This window comes from Cucumis sativus, chromosome 1 (genome assembly GCF_000004075.3).
Source record: "Cucumis sativus cultivar 9930 chromosome 1, Cucumber_9930_V3, whole genome shotgun sequence".
Taxonomy (NCBI): domain Eukaryota; kingdom Viridiplantae; phylum Streptophyta; class Magnoliopsida; order Cucurbitales; family Cucurbitaceae; genus Cucumis; species Cucumis sativus.
Window position 1 is genome coordinate 3,318,638 of NC_026655.2, and position 16,014 is coordinate 3,334,651.

The 16,014-nt window shown below is 35.0% G+C and overlaps 3 protein-coding genes across 5 annotated transcripts in view; all 3 read right to left on the reverse strand.

Moving 5' to 3' along the window:
• Window positions 1-7,442, reverse strand: part of LOC101215426 (chaperone protein DnaJ) — a 34,340-nt gene extending 26,898 nt beyond the window's left edge. For 2 of the 3 annotated variants that reach the window (XM_031884773.1, XM_011651232.2), the window contains exons 1-4: window positions 6,961-7,442; window positions 6,629-6,697; window positions 2,491-2,586; window positions 2,101-2,225 (exon numbers count right to left, since the gene is read on the reverse strand). In XM_031884773.1, the coding sequence (XP_031740633.1) occupies window positions 2,101-2,225; window positions 2,491-2,586; window positions 6,629-6,697; window positions 6,961-7,326 (656 nt within the window). In that variant the 5' untranslated portion in view covers window positions 7,327-7,442. The remainder of the gene's footprint in view (window positions 1-2,100; window positions 2,226-2,490; window positions 2,587-6,628; window positions 6,698-6,960) is intronic. The other variant, XM_011651229.2, reaches the window with a different exon arrangement.
• Window positions 7,443-8,012: 570 nt separating this feature from the next.
• Window positions 8,013-10,095, reverse strand: LOC101211152 (L-ascorbate oxidase homolog). Its single transcript, XM_004137335.3, has 3 exons — window positions 9,845-10,095; window positions 8,646-9,755; window positions 8,013-8,525 (listed from the first exon to the last, which is right to left on the reverse strand). The coding sequence occupies exons 1-3, from the start codon at window positions 10,093-10,095 to the stop codon at window positions 8,225-8,227; spliced, it is 1,662 nt and encodes a 553-aa protein (XP_004137383.1). The 3' UTR covers window positions 8,013-8,224.
• Window positions 10,096-13,050: 2,955 nt separating this feature from the next.
• Window positions 13,051-15,714, reverse strand: LOC101210903 (glutamate decarboxylase). Its single transcript, XM_011651248.2, has 7 exons — window positions 15,696-15,714; window positions 15,443-15,539; window positions 15,139-15,343; window positions 14,873-15,073; window positions 14,321-14,789; window positions 14,020-14,072; window positions 13,051-13,734 (listed from the first exon to the last, which is right to left on the reverse strand). Exons 2-7 carry the CDS (start codon window positions 15,523-15,525, stop codon window positions 13,255-13,257), a joined length of 1,491 nt encoding a protein of 496 aa, XP_011649550.1. The 5' UTR covers window positions 15,526-15,539; window positions 15,696-15,714; the 3' UTR covers window positions 13,051-13,254.
• Window positions 15,715-16,014: the final 300 nt, after the last annotated feature.

The following is a 16,014-nucleotide window of genomic DNA, read 5'->3' on the forward strand; positions in this document are numbered from 1 at the left end:
TTCTAGAAAGAAAAAAACCAAAATAATAATAATAATAATAATGAAGAGAATCCGATGGAGAATAACGACTAACAACGGCAACAGAATGCGGTTGGACACAGCGAAAGTGACTCAGACTTGATCGACCGATAGAAAGAGGCGCCTCCCTAAATGATCTGTGAAAAAAAGGAGCAAAAAGTAGCTAAACTCGATTCCCGCGGCGATTCCAGTAGAGAAGTGGTGGTCGACGAGCTCAAAAAAACTGACGACAATGGTCGAACGACGGCACAAACTAGGGTTTTTTTTTTTTTGAGAAAATTAGGGTTTTTAGGGTTTCACTTCACTGATACCATGTGTAAAAAGGTGCTTTCTTTTATTTCTCTTAGAAAGAAAAGGGTTTTCTTTAATAGAAGAAATACCCAATACAAAATAGGAAAATACAAATAAGAAAAAAGTAATTACACAGATAGATCTCAAATACAATGAAAATATAAACAAAAAAAGAAAATAATGAACAATTAGGAAGGATTAGGAAGGATTAGGGAAGTAAATCCCTACGTGACCAACCAGTTAGAATGACAGAGAAGGGTGATTTGGTTGGGGTAGAGCTTTATGGATGTGTGTCCCTTTTTGTGAGAAAATCAATGTAGGGGGAAACTCCAGCCCTTCCACGCTGGCTGGGAGCTTTAATAATTGCTCTAGAATGCTTTTGTTGATTATTGAATACACAAGGGAGGCACCTTTCTGTCTCATCTAACTTCTTTTTTTTTTTTTGAAAAGGAGATCGGCCTCGATATTAATACAGTCTCATGCTAACTAATAATGAAAGTGTTCAAGAATAAATACAATAGTAAATATACATAACCTATTAGTTAAAGCTTTTGAACCCAGAGACTGCTGCAAATTAATAAAGTTAAAGAATTGTTGTAAATAAAAAATTAAGAAATTATTCTTTTTTATTATTGTAACACTTTAGACCTGAATTTTAGAGGATTTCATTAGGTTATAGTTTTTTTTTCCTTTCGTAAAGCTATCTTTTTTGTATTTATAATTTATGTGGGAGTATTATCAATTGTATTTATGTGGAATTTGACATAATAACTGAGTAAGAGATACTATGTGCAAATTTTCGAAATGTCATTTTTCCTCCAATATTGCCTATCACTTGTTGCATCTTTTGCAAATCTGTAACCCTGTGAGGTTGAGCTTAAGAATAAATGATTAAATATATATTCAAGATTTATGCTTAAATTGGTTGGCTTTCATTTCACAACCTGAATAGTCTGTGCTGTGTACTCTGCCCTATCTCAGAAGGCCAAGATTCTCAAAGCTTGTTGAAGTTTTTCGCTGAAGACCTCCTAGTTTTACTTTCTTTTGTTCTCCATTGGTGTTTTATTTTTGGTCTTGTTTTGAAACTTTTTAATCCCTGTTCTTTAGCTTTCACCTCGCTTTTGCCTTATTTGGATTTTACTTTGTTTTAATAGGAGTTTCCATGTAATATTTGATTTACTATTGGATATGATGGGGACGCTAAGGAGATGTCAACCTAGTTGAGATGTCCACGTGCACCTCCGGATCCTATTTTTGGCTTCTTTATTTTTCCTCGATATATAATTCTCTTATACTTTGAGTTCTATTTAATAACGAAGCTTGTCTCCTTTAATATATATGTATATAATTTTTTTTTTTTTTGAAAAGGAGACAAGCTTCTTTATTATTAATAAACTCAATGTACAAGAGATCTATACGATGAAAATAATAGGGAAGCCAAGAAATGGGGGAGAGAGAGAGGATCAGCAGGTGCACCCAGACATCTCAACTAGGTTGACACCCCCATAGCACCCTCATCATATCCAAAATACAAAGAAAAGACCAAAGTATAAGAACAATACTAAGGTCATGAAAAGATCAAAGTAACAACTAAATTAACAACAGAAGCTACCTACGATAGACAAAAGCAAGGCTGAAAAGTAAAAACATAATGGCAGACACAATTTGGGGGAGAGAGAGAGATGTTTACACACAGTTAACTTATCCTAGTAGTGAATCTCTAGTGATTAAAAAAAATATTTTCTTTTTATTTTTTAATAAACAAAAAAATAAAAATAAAATAAATCTTACTGAATATCAAGACTTTGAATTTTTTCACTCCTCTGATTTAAATTAATGCCTCCAATTCCATCACTTTCTCTAAAAAGTCCATCTGATCCTCCAAAGAATGCATCAAAAATGTCAAAGGGATCGACCTAAAAGAATTCCATAAACAATTTATATATGTATATAATTTGGTAAATTATTTTAAATAACAAAACTTCTGAAAATATTTACAAATATAACAAAATATCACAACCTATCTGTGATAGACCACGATAGACCAAGATAAACTACTATCTATGTCTATCTTGATTTATCGTGGTCTATATTTTGTAAAACTTTTGGTTCATTTTGCTATATCAGAAAATAGCTCATATATAATTTCACCAATGCCGCAAATGCTAGCAATAATCTTACCCCTCGTGAATCACGACTCATTACACCATAGTCTCCATGCACACCTGCCTCGCTGAGTTGATCATATAAAGATCTTTTCTCATCATCTGATAGAACCTATACAACCACTCCATTATCACATGAATGCAAAGAAATGCAGGATCATTATTTTTCTTTTTCTTTTTCTTTTTTATTTTAAACAAGAAACAAAACTTTGAATTGAATTAATGAAGAGAGATTAATGCTAAATCGTTTCTAATTTCACATAGGAGTGAAAAAAAATCATAAAGCACAAAAAACTATCAATTACAAGTGAGCAAGAAAATCAGCAAATGACTTAGAAAAAGAACACCAGAAAGAGAAAAAAGGGGTATGCTCTCTCCTCTCTCATTTCCCCTCCTTTCCTTTTCTCCTATCCAAGCTTTCATCCATTCTTAGCCTCCTCTATTTTGGCCTTTTTTTCCAAGGGAAACAAAACTGTAATTGATATAATCTTTGATCTCAAATAAATTAATTCTTTGATGATAAAAAAACCCGCTTTTATTCACTAACAATTTGAGTGTTTTAAAAAGTTTGTTGTGTAGAGCTCAAAACATGACGTGTGGATGGTCAATAGTTAACATGCTGATGTGGCACTTCTAGCAGTCAAAATTGATGTCATGACATATGGCATGGTGACATCTGGGCATGTGGACCAATAAGATTTTGACACATCCCAATCAAGTGCAAACACGTGGCAGCCAACTACTAGTTTTTCTTTTTAAACACAAACGAGTCCCTTCATTGAATTAATCCAAAAAATCTTAGTCAATCTTCTAGAGAGACAAACTGTGAAACCGATCAAGCAGAGATACTTGTTGTGGAAAAGTGATGATATCCTAGAGGAAGATTTCAATAACCTGTGGCTTTCAACAAAATTGTTCCTTTTTGACGAATGGAAGGACATCTCAACATTCCTAGAAGATTTGTTCCAAGTTAAAATCAATATCAACCCATTATTTGCAGACAAAGCCATTATTAAAGTTACCCAGGGAAGTTTTCTTTTTTTAAAACAGAGACAAAAACTTCTTTATTAATAAGAACTCTAAGTACAAGAGATTTATACAAAGATAGCAATAAAGAAGAAAAAGAAAGGGGGAACCTATAGGATCAGGAAGCACACCCGGACATCTCAACTACATTGACACCTCCATAGCGTCAATCATCATATCCCGAGAAAGAAAACATCAAAGCAACACAAAAAGCCAACAGAGGAGCAACTTAATAACAATCAGCCTATTACAAGGAACCAGAAAAAATTGTAAAAAATGAACAGAAAGTTCAGAAAAAACCCAAAAAAAACAATACAATCTCAAAATAAAAATAAACAAGATCGAGCCTTCAAATCTTCAAAAACTGCAACAGAGAAAATGAATCAGCAATGATTAGGCTTGATTAAGAAAAGCATTCCAATTAAGGTAAATATCTTGAATGGAATAATTAGCGAACTCCTTTTTTAATGAACACCAAGCTGCAGCATTAAGATCTACTGCACGCATAATTTCTGCTCTTTGCCTTGTTTTATCATGGAAGATACGTTGATTTTGCTCAAACCATTACTCTAATAGTAAAGCTTTTGACAAATTTACCCAAATGATGCGAGATTTTTTGGGTAAAATCTGACCCGACAGCAGCTGATCCAAATTTGCGCCTAGAGAGCGATCAAAAGTTCAAACTAATTTGAACATGGAGAAAATCCTTTCCCAGCCAAAAGAAGAGATGGGACAGATCAAGAACATATGATAAAGGATCTCCCTAGCCTTCAAGGATCTTCCTAGTATTTTGAAAGAACCTTCGCAACTACCTTGTATGTTAAGGTAGTAAGGCCGATTGCACGAAAATCCTTGACTAGTCACGATCTCCTTTTTCTACCCTAAACAAATGACATTTTCTTGAATGCAAGCGTTTAATCTTCCGCTCTTGTGGAAATCATCCATTAAGGATTTGAACATATCCTTGAAAATAGACCAGTGTTTGAGGAGGAACTCCGCTGTAAAACCATCCGGGCCCCGAGCTTTATTGCTGCCAAGTACCTTTAGAGCCTTAGATATTTCCTCCACCAAAAATTGAGCAACAAGAGTTACATTCTGAATTGAGGAGACACAAGGCCAATCGCTGTTAATAGGAATAAATCTGTCCTCCAGAATTCTTTTATAAAGTGTCTCAAAGAAAACTAACACAAGCCTTTCAATATTGCGGAATGAAAATGACACAACCCCTTTATCCTCTTTTAATTCTGTTATGAGATTCCTTCTTTTCTTTGTATTTAAAAATCTGTGGAAGAAGCCCGTGTTCTCATCGTCCAAAGACAACCAATTAAGTTTGCTTTTCAGAATGTAGTTCCATTCTTCACTTTGGTAAATACCAAGCAATTCAGCTTGCAAAGCTGTTCTAGACCCAAATTCTTCTTCATTTAGCCCAACCAATTCTGCCCCTGAGTCATATTTTTCTAATTCCAGTATTAGAACTTTTTCTCTTTCTTTTACCTTGGCTTGTGCTTCAATGTTCCAAGCTTTAACTGCCAATTTAACTGATCTCAACTGTTCTTGTAAAATAAATCCAGCCCAACCATAGAAGTTAGAATTATTAACTGTTTCAACTATAATCTGATTATATTTATTGGACAGCAACCAACTGTCACAAAATAGAAAAGAAGGGGTCCCCAAAGAAAAGCTCCAGCCTCCAACATTAAAGGAAAGTGATCCGAGAACATACGTGCTTTGCGTGACACCCTAGAGTTTTCTAAAAGATCGTCCCACTGCTGATTAATTAAGAATCTGTTCAATAGTGATCTGGAAGGAGAAAACCCTTCTCTAGACCAAGTGAACCTGCCGTTTTGCAAAGGAATTTCCATGAGATTACCCGACTCAATGAACTTATTGAACAAAGACATACCACTAGTGCTCCTGCCAAAGGGAAATCTTTCATGTGCCCATCGAGTGATATTAAAATCTACACCAAGCCGCTGCCGCACAAGCATCTAAGGAAGACAATTCTGACCAAATAAATTTTCTTTCTCTATATCCACAAGGGCCATAGGCATTTGTAATCCAACATACCTTTTTACACTAGGTAAGGCATTCGATAGACAGAGAGAACTTTCTTTTAATAACTCCAGTAACCAAGATCTTGCTACAATCCCACATGGTAAGGATTCCCCCGGATGACCCAACAGATGCCACAAATTCCCAGTCAATATCCTTGGAGCTCCACGGTGATTTGATGAAAACTGAATTCAAACTTTCTTTCTTAGATTCTTGAATCATAACCACATCTGGATTACTGTTTATGATTAACTTTTTGAGTGCCGCTCATTTAGAGAAATCATTTAAGCCCCTAGTGTTCCATGAGACAATCTTCATTATGGCTGAGAAAAGAATAGGGATGGCTGCACTTTCAAATTAGTCCAAAATAATTCCACATTCACTGACTATTGACATCAACTCTTTAGGCAAATCTGGGGGAAGATTATTTGGGAGAAAACACTCCTCATTAAATAAAACATTTAAGTCTCTCCCTTCAATTTTTGAATCCAAGTTAGGGTCAACTTCACTAAGATCAACTGATTCTTCACTGCTAACACTGATAGGTGAGAAAATTTTGGGCTGATCTTTAGGATTTAAGTCAGCTTTGCATGAGGAGTCTTGCTGACAAGATGTCTTTGCAATGGAGGTGGAGGATTTTGAAGTGTTGAGACACTTTGAGGGAAAAGTGCTATTTATTGACTTCGAAAAACACTCGAGGACTTGGATTTTAGAGCTTTAAACTTCCAAAAGATCTGGATTATTGGCAGAAACTGAATGTTTGATGGTGTTATTCCGAAAAGAGTCCAAAAGGGGAATTTTAAGCTCGCAAACCCCATTTGATTCAGATTTTAGTGGGGCAGTCCACACATTTTTGAAGGAGGTTTGCTTGCGGATATAACTACAACAAAATATCTATTTACTATATTCCAGGAATGAGAAACTACACATCAACCTCTTAAACATCAAAAGGAACTCGACAAACAAGTTGAAAGATGAGAAATCAATTAGAAGATCCATAAAATGATTAAAAAGATTAGATATAGATATACACAATCACAAGGTATTGATGCTCAAATGAGAGTCTTGATTCTCACCTCATATGCAGCACTTATCTCTTTGAACCTGTCTTCAGATCCAGGATCCTTGTTCACATCTGGATGGTACTGTTCGAATAAAAATAAAAGGGGGGGGGGGGGGGGGGGGGGGGGGGGGGGGAATCATTTGGAATATTGTGTAATCTATATTATCTTATTAATTAAATGTAGCATTTGAAATTTCACTTATCTTTCAAATCTCTAGTTTCTCATTACCCCTCCAACAGTGCAGTTCCATTCGATTTTTAACCCTCTAATTCGCTTTACTGGGGACCAAGAAGCCCCGTAAAAATCAAGAATATACTAATAGCAGAAAACAAAACATAAAATACCTTACGAGCGAGTTTCTTATATGAGTTTTTTATATCCTGCAATGTTGCATTCCGGCTAACATTCAACGTCGAATAGTGATCAGTAGCGGCGGCCCTTGTAGCTCCTGCACCATAATTTACAAATGTTAAGCGACTTCTGGTTTGAGAATCCATTTTCCTTGGTGGACCAACCAAGCGGGAAAATCCGGAATAGTTTGAGCTGGAACCGAGGTAGAGAGAAGGTGGATTTGGAAAATGTAACACGTTTGGAATTGCAGATAGAGAAAGTAGTCGAAATTTAGGTGCTGGGTTAAGGTTCGCATTGCAGGGACTGCAAATACCATTGGGTGGCATCATTCTTGCTCGTGGCTGAGTGTAGGACTTCATGGAGGCGGGGAAATTCCCGGATATATAGTCAAAGAGGAAAAGGGCATTAGGGATGAATTTGGGTTCGACGGACGACAGATAGAGAAACTAAAATGGGAAAAATGAATTTTGCAAAATTGAGGATTTTAAACCGTATATGAATTTCATTATATACTTTCAATATTTGTTATTTTTTAAAATAACTTCCTCCAAAACATGTTTTTTTTTTTTAATTTGTTAAAAAATCAACTTTTGAAAAATAGGTAAATTATTGTAACATGTTGAAAATATTATAAATATTTTTTCAAATTTTACTGATTTGTACTAAACTTTATATATATTACAATACAATAAATGAATATTTAATTTCTGGCCATAATTCACTATAAATCCTGATAATTGTAAATCGAGTTTCGTATTTTAATAGTTAAGAACATGTAAATACGAGGCAGTTAATTAACCAAAGACGAGGCAGTTAATTAACTTACATATAACTTGCAGCTCAATAAAATAAACTCAGCGAAGGAAGTAGAGAAGTTTGAGTATTATAAATTTGAGCGAAGGAAGTAGAGAAGTTTGAGTATTATAAATTATAATATAAAAAATATTGTGCGATCTATTTATTAAAATTTCTCCTTTTAAATTATGGATAAAATGATGTTGATATGCCACAAAGCAATTTGGTGTAATGAGTCGGCTTGGCCTAGTGGTCCCTTTGGAGGGAAAAAAAAGTCTGATTTGTTATTAGGTTTTCCTTGATTGCAATATAGGAGTAACATACTTCCTATTTAGGGATCTTTTGAGGGCTTTCATGAATTTAAATCATAGCAACATTTTGAGAGATTCATGATCCACCTTATAAATATCATAGTCTCTCAATTAAATGAAATGGGGAGGGGTGTCTATCAATAATAGTGTCTCAGATGGTATATGGAGGAGGCAATGGCATGTCTTTGACCAAACCGCAAAGCAAAGTGTTATCGGGGATGTTGTATTCGTCTCTGAGGGAGCGAGCAGGTGATTGAACACTAAAGTACATCTGTTGTCCCAAGTAACGATTTTCTGTCAGCTCAGACCTCAAGTTCCACATTCCAGCATTGTCTAACGTAAGAAGAATAGCTGCCCATGATTTAGGAAAAACTTGGATTGTATGTCTGCTCACAGCGTCTAGAAGATTGTAATTCTTTCGCTTCTCCGGAGACCATCTCCCAGGCTCAACGCTGCATGAAATATTGGATAAATAATTCATTAGTTGTGTGTAGAATGTATTAATTCATTAGTCATGTGTGGAATGTATATAATGTACATATGTACATTTATTTATGGACATTTATACTTACGCAACAGCAAAGAAGGAGTAGCCATCTAAGTGCCATGACTGGAGGCTCTTTTCCTGGTTCTCAAATACAATCTCTACAAAGTTGCGAAAAGTTGCATTCAAAACATTAGGAGCAACAGTCACAATGTTTGCGGTTTTTGACAATCCTTCATCAGAAATTGTATCATACTTGAAGACCTTATCAGCAACTTCGAAATATTCTGCAAGCTTCAATGGAGTTTCAGGATCGACATGAGAGACTCCATTGATGGCATATCTCAACTTACCATCAACGTTAGTGGCAGAATTGACTATCTTGATGGTGCGAGTAATGTTGATAGAACCATAGTGATACGAGCCTTGAGGATTGGGCCTAGCAGCACTGGCAGTGAGGTTCCAACGAAAGGTACGAAATTGATTGAGAGACCAAGCCCAACCCCTAGGTGCCTCAGGAATTTCAGGAGAAGCAGGGGCCTTTCCATTGGTGTATCGAATAATTCCTTTACCGACAAGAATGTTCTTAGTGAATCGAGTAGATGCAACCATGTAATAGTCTTTAGGGTCTTTGTCGGCTGTGACTAGCACGGAAAAACATTGTCCCACATGGACATCAAGTGATTGGTAAACATTTTGGACAGTATGGGAGCCTTCCATTTCCACCAACTTCATGGTGTGGCCTTGGATCCTAAAGTTAAGAGATGTCTTTAGTCCAACGTTGCATATTCGGTACTTGTAAGTCTTTTCAGGTTTCATGGTGAAGAGTGGCTCATCAGTTCCATCACCCTTCGCAATCCTTCCGTTAATTAGGACCCCATCAGGTCTAGCGATGGAGCGACCACTGTCCAAGAACTTCTTAAGAGTGGAATGGCTTTTGGTGTACCAGTCACCAATAAGCACAGTGTAATCATCTTCGGGATCAGCATAAGGAACGGGAATGAGTAAACGACTGTTCACTCGAAGGCCGCCAAAGGCTCCTACAGCTTTGTGCATGGCAGTTGATGGGTAGTAGAAGAAGCTTCCGATTTGATCCTTAACTTGGAAATGATAAGTAAAGTTTGTGCCTGGTGGGATTGGGCAATTGGTTCCAAGTAGTCCATCCTGCCACGAGTTCTTTCTATGTTGAATACCACTCCTGCAATCCCAATAAGCCATTAACAAATAATAAATATATTTATAATTACATGCATGTAGATGTAAACTTAATTAATATAATTATTATACCAATGTAGAAGGAAGGGTTCATCGAGATTATTGAAAACATTGATGACTAGGTTATTGTTTGTCGTGGAGTTGATATTAGGTCCGGGGAATTGACCGTTGATGAGAATGCCTTGCTGTGGAACACCCAAGGGAGAGATGGTGCCATAAGTGACATTCCACGTGAAGAAGAAATAAGGATCTTCACCCCTAACGGTTTGCATTGCTGCAACTGAGAGCAGGCATAGCATCAAGGACAACGTCAACCTAGCCATATGTATCCCTCCCCCTTCTCTATGATCCTTTTTGCTAAGTCACTGCTCTTTTTCCTCGAGCAGGTTTTTACCCTCAAAATCTCCCCAATAATTGAACAAGATGGGTTGTTATCTGTTTCCCAATGGCCAACCCTTCCATTCCTTCATTTATATATACGTTTATGGCCAACTTCTCCACCATTCAAACTGCTACTTTTTCTCTAACTTCATTTTTATTCCCTTTGCATATTCCCCTAAAAATAATGGCCACATCCCTCTCAAACTCCAACAAAATACTCAATTTAGATGGTTGATTCTCCATAATATACGAGTCCAAAGAAAGTTTATATTTTACTATACTGGGTTTTGCCTTAAAATGGCAAATTATTTTATTCTTCAAGGGGATAAGTTCTAGACGAGTGATTTATAACATTTGGTTTCTGGTAGTGTATTTTATAAATGTAACCTTTTCGTCCATGCCATTCTTGTTGATCAGTATACAATATTTGACAGAAGAATAAACTCCATTTTATTTGTTTTTTCTTACTATAAGTTGGCTCTGAGTTCTGATTGCATTGGCAGATGACATTTTTTTAAAAAAATAAAATAATGGATGAGAAAAATGAAGAAGAAGAAGAAGAAAAATAAAGAAACGTAGTAGCAAAATCCACTACTCTCGCATTTTGGAAAATCTGAACTCTACACATTTATTCTAAAGTTTCAAATTTTGAAAAGTCCAAATTCTGTAAAACGAATAACAACCATTTGTAGAATCCAAAAACATAAATTTGAAAAGAATGGATTCAATAAAACCATTTTTTTATTGTATGTTTCAATGTTTGCTTACTAAAAGAAACAACTGTTTTGTATCTTGCCCTCCCATCTACCTAAGCATTAATTTCTAGTTTCCTTAACACATATCCTTGACACCCATATGTGTGACATTCGTAGAGGTGTCTTCCGTGAGATTAGTGGATGTATGTTTGGCTTAAACACTCACGAATATTAAGAAAAAGAAAACTTAAGTTATGTAATGTTTGTTCCCTTTAGATTTACGGTGTTTATTTGCTTTAATTTTTCAATGCCTTGACGGAGGAAGAATGCCTTTATTTGTTTCAACTTTACAATATTTGTTCTCTTTGTTTTGAATGTGTTTGAGAGATCTAAGAGAATCTTGTTTCTTATGAGGTAAATAGACAACATTTGAGACTCGATCGACATGGCTTAACCTACATCAAATACATAAACTCCAATTGTACTCAAAATGGCAAATGTACCAAGAGAACTCCAATCCTTATTTGGTGGAGGGTTATCGTAATCCCCCACGAGCCCCCATAACCCCTTCTATGATGCTTTTTCATTTGTATTTTTTAAATCTGACGACTTTATTATTTTTTGTATTAGTGAGATTTTGTAAAGATTAAAAAAGATATGTAGTTTTACTTTTCATTCTTAAAAGTATTAAAAGTTTAGTTTTAGTTTATTAATTCGACCTTGAATTTGTTTAGTTTAGTATTAGTTTTTTAACTCACCTTAAATTTTAAAATATTAGTATAGGGTGAACAGTAAATTTTAAAAAAAGAAACTTAGGAAGATTAATTTTATAAGATTGCTTTTCAAAAAATAGAAAGTAAATGATTTTGACCATTTCATACGAATAAATTTTGATTTTTGTTTATTTTATAAAAATGTAGCTTATGAACATTTTTTTATTAACAAGTTACCTATTTCACAAATATTTTAAAATTTTAAATTGATTTTTTTAATTTAAAGAAAAATATAATTTTTAAGAACTTGTTATTATCCCTATTTTTAACTTTCTGTTATTAATTCCACGAATAAAATTAATTTTAAAAAATAACAAAATGATTTATCTAACTAAGATTTTTTTTTTGCATATCTTTTAAGTTGATAGATATTATTTGCATACACAAGTTTCGATAATTTGGTATCACCTTTTACTCGATCAAAATTTGAGAAACTAAAAAAAACAAGAAAAGTGGTTTTTATTTTTAGAATTATAATTTAATAAATATTATAAAAAAAAATAGATACAAATAATTAAGTATATAACAACATTTAAAAAAATTATAAATATAATAAAATTTGTCAAATTCTATACATGATAGGAGTCTATCACTGATAGACCATGTTGCAAATATTGGTTTATCACTTATACATCCATATGAGTCTATCAGTGATATAAGTCTATCGGCCACAGTTTTGCTATATTTGTAATTTTTTTTAAATGTTTCTATATTTTTAGTTATTATTGCTAAAATGACTATCAATTATAACTATCCTATAAAAAATTGTAAAAAATAATTTTAATAACAAAATAAAAACAGAAAAATTAGAAACAAAATTTAAAGATTGCTGTTTATTTAGAAAAATTTATGGTTGAAATTCATTCCTAAATTTATTGTAATAAATGTATTAAATTTATTTATTGGATATACATTAGAAAAAATCATAACACTTGTTTATTATAATTCTTCCCTTCACGTAACACTTGCTTATTATAATTCTTCCCTTCACGTAGACATATATTATCATAACACTACTAATAATAAATTCTTCAAACACATATTATCATAACACTAGTTTTATCATAATTATATGATTATCATAACTCTCTCTTCCAAATGTCCCTTAAAAACAAAAATAGAAGTTAAAATGATCGTATTCATAATTGTACATAATGCAAATTGTTTTTTTTCTTATCAAAACAATTTGAAATATTATAATGCTTCAACCTTTTTGTGTTTGAAAATTGAACATATGATAGAACAAGCATTACATAAATAAACATTGAAGTTCAATATTTAACACTCAAAAGTGTAGTTTTTTGTTTTGTTACCCATATTTTGAGGATGTTTTCAAAATATGGGTAACAACTAAAAAAGAAAAAAAAAAACCTATTTTTGTTTTTAAAATTTTGAGTGAGAATATTTGAATAAATGTAAAAACAAAAAATAAAATGGTTGAGAAAGGGTTTGCATTGTTTATGGAACAAGAGAACATAATTATAGATTGGGATCCTTATATGTTGATCCCCATCATGAGTACAGTACACAAAGTCACAAACACTGATTGCACAATCGTGAAGAAGCAAACTGAAAGACAATCAAAAGCAACACTGACCACAAGCCAAGTAGAGTTGAATTAAGCACAAGTTCACTAGCAAGCGCCAGTTCTCTTCCCATCCACAAGCCGTCTCCAATATGTAGTTATTTCCTCCCCAATCTCCCGTTCACTCTTCTTCACATGCTTTCTAACTCTGCCACCATCTTCAACTCCAGCTTTCACTTCTGCCAAAGACACCCGAATTGGCAGGGCCTCGACTTCCTTCAAGACTTTGTCAATGTCCGAGATCAGTCTCTCTGCCAAACTGCGGCTGAAGTCCTCTCTAATCACCACTCGCAGCACTGCAATATGCTGAGCATCCGCTGGCATCGTGTAAGCTGGCACAATCCATCCAAACCTCCTCAGGTTCTCCGATATCTCGAACACAGTGTGCTTGCTGCTGTCTTTGAGAGTGAAGGCTACCAGGGGCACTCCAACATCCTTGGAAACAACCTCAAACCTTCCCATTTTCTCTATTCCCTCTCTCAGCACTCTTGCATTCTCCCTGCAGTTCTCCATCACGTTTTTGTACCCCTTTGTTTCCATTCCATCAAATTCAAAAAAGGATTTTTCCTTAGATCTTCGTTCAAGAATATTCTATTAAAAGAAAGACACCCTCTAACTTTGCAAGTGAGTTTTCAGAAGCTAGAGGAGGTTCAAATCAATGGATATATGGTGTTAAGTACTATAGACTTTATAGCTGCTCTTAGTTTGATGTCTAACAAACATGACTCGGTAGTACTTACTTTCTAGCAGACACTCCAATAAATCATGCAAGGAATTTCTTAGAAGAAATGTTAGCTTGAACTTCGAATTTACCTCAAATCCAAGCCGTATAAACTGATAATATTGAGCAATGATCTGGCTAGAACCTGCCAAAGAAATCAGAATAAATTAATGAAGATGAAGGAGGCATTGCTAAATGCTAGTGACAACCTAACTCAATCTGAGGCCATTCACTGCATCTGAAGAGATAAATTCTGCAGTCAGTAATCAGACATCCCACACCACGAAGAAATGGTGACTAAATCAATATTCAACTAGCCTGACAGATGATTTTAGAACTTGCAAGTGCTATTTATTCATTTAATTCAACATATATGTACTAGTCTAATACTACCTTTTGAGAAATTAAGAGTGAAGGTGGGTTGATCAGAACCAAGATAGTTAATGTGGAAAACAAGCTCCTCAGGCAAATCCTGATTACTCCTCCAAACAACCCATCCTACACCAGGGTACACAAGCCCATACTTGTGACCACTGACATTTATACTCTTCACTAAAGGCAATCTAAAATCCCAGTCGAGATCAGGATAAAGGAATGGAGCAATAAACCCTCCACTGGCTGCATCAACATGAATTGGGGTATCCCAACCAGTTTCCTCATTCTTCTTAGAAAGAAGTTCATTAAGGAGTTTTACATCCTCAAACTCCCCAGTCAGAGTGGATCCCAAAATTGCCGCAACACAAATAGTATTCTCATCAACAAGTTCAACAGCCTTCACTGGATCCATCACATAAAACCCTTCAGAAAGCTTCACCTCCTTTAGCTCAACCTCAAAGTACCTTGCAAACTTCTCCCAGCACACCTACACAACACACACAAGAAATTTACGCATAGACTTCCCCAGAATCCCAAATATAGTGATCAATTGTATATAATCTAGCTAACCTGGACATTAGCACCAGTGACTATATTGGGTTTATCACAGGGTTTTCCTTGAGATTTTCTTCTTTGTTGCCATTTCCTTTTAAAAGCAAGACCCGCCAGCATTATAGCCTCTGATGATCCCACAGTCCCCACACCAACTACAGCTTCTTGATCTCCGATGGGAGCATGAAAGAGGCGAGCAATCATATTGACACAGCGATTCTGTGAGAAGAAAGATGAGAGTAGAAACAGGAAAACTGGGAGAGAGTCCAATGAAAGGAAAATACCTGTAGCTCGGTAGTGACAGGGTACTCATCCATGTCAACATAGTTCTTGTTGATAGAAGCCATGATGAGATTGTCACACTCTGGTTCCATCCAAGTAGTAACAAAAGAAGCCAAGTTCAGCCTGGGAGTTCCATCAAGCATCAATTCATCGTGTATGATCTGATACGCTGCATCCTTTGGAATAGATTGCTCCCCCAATTTGAACCTAGTAACAACAAATTCATCATTTCATTTTCAAGAAAGTAGAATCAAGTCTGCTGTGATTTTGATTGTGATTGATTCCAAAACAGAGTATAGAGCTTACTTGGGAGGAGGTGAGCGGAGATATCTGGAACCAAAAGTGCAGTTCACAGAATCTCCAGAGTCTGCCACTGTCGTCAAAACCATATCTTGGTGATGCCCTTTTTCAGTAAACAAAGAAAAGACACAAATTAAAGAGAGACACAGAGAAAGAGAAATCTGAGATATGAACTAAATAAAAACAGAGAAAGAGAAATCTGAGATATGAACTAAATAAAAACAGAGAAAGGTTGAGATGTAAGTTAAGTTTTGAGTACATCATCGCCTGAAGCAACCAAGGACACTTCACGTCGGCTTCAGGTCCCACCACTTTTCTCGAATTCTTTTGTACCATAACGCTAACTCATTAATACATATCATTACTTGTTAAATCTACACATTGTTATAAGCTATTGGAAAAGGTGTTCAACCCTAAATTGTATTACATAGTGTGATGCATACTACTTTAAGGCAAAGGTCTGCAATAATCTGACGACACAAAGAAATGGATAAGTAATTGAAATAACGTCTTTTGTCTTTGAGTTCTAAATGAACGCATTAATTATCGATTGAAAAATGTTGACATGAAGGTGATGG

Bases quoted from the DNA above. Each gene is read 5' to 3' on its own strand.
- LOC101211152 (XM_004137335.3), bottom strand. From the start codon at position 10,095: ATGGCTAGGTTGACGTTGTCCTTGATGCTATGCCTGCTCTCAGTTGCA. The intron at 9,756-9,844 runs GTATAATAATTA...TTGGGATTGCAG, and splicing joins GAACCCTTCCTTCTACATTG to GAGTGGTATTCAACATAGAA. The intron at 8,526-8,645 runs GTAAGTATAAAT...TATTTCATGCAG, and splicing joins TACTCCTTCTTTGCTGTTGC to CGTTGAGCCTGGGAGATGGT.
- LOC101210903 (XM_011651248.2), bottom strand. From the start codon at position 15,525: ATGGTTTTGACGACAGTGGCAGACTCTGGAGATTCTGTGAACTGCACT. The intron at 14,790-14,872 runs GTTAGCTAGATT...TGTGTTGTGTAG, and splicing joins TCACTGGTGCTAATGTCCAG to GTGTGCTGGGAGAAGTTTGC. The intron at 13,735-14,019 runs GTAAATTCGAAG...ATGGAAACAAAG, and splicing joins TTATACGGCTTGGATTTGAG to GGGTACAAAAACGTGATGGA.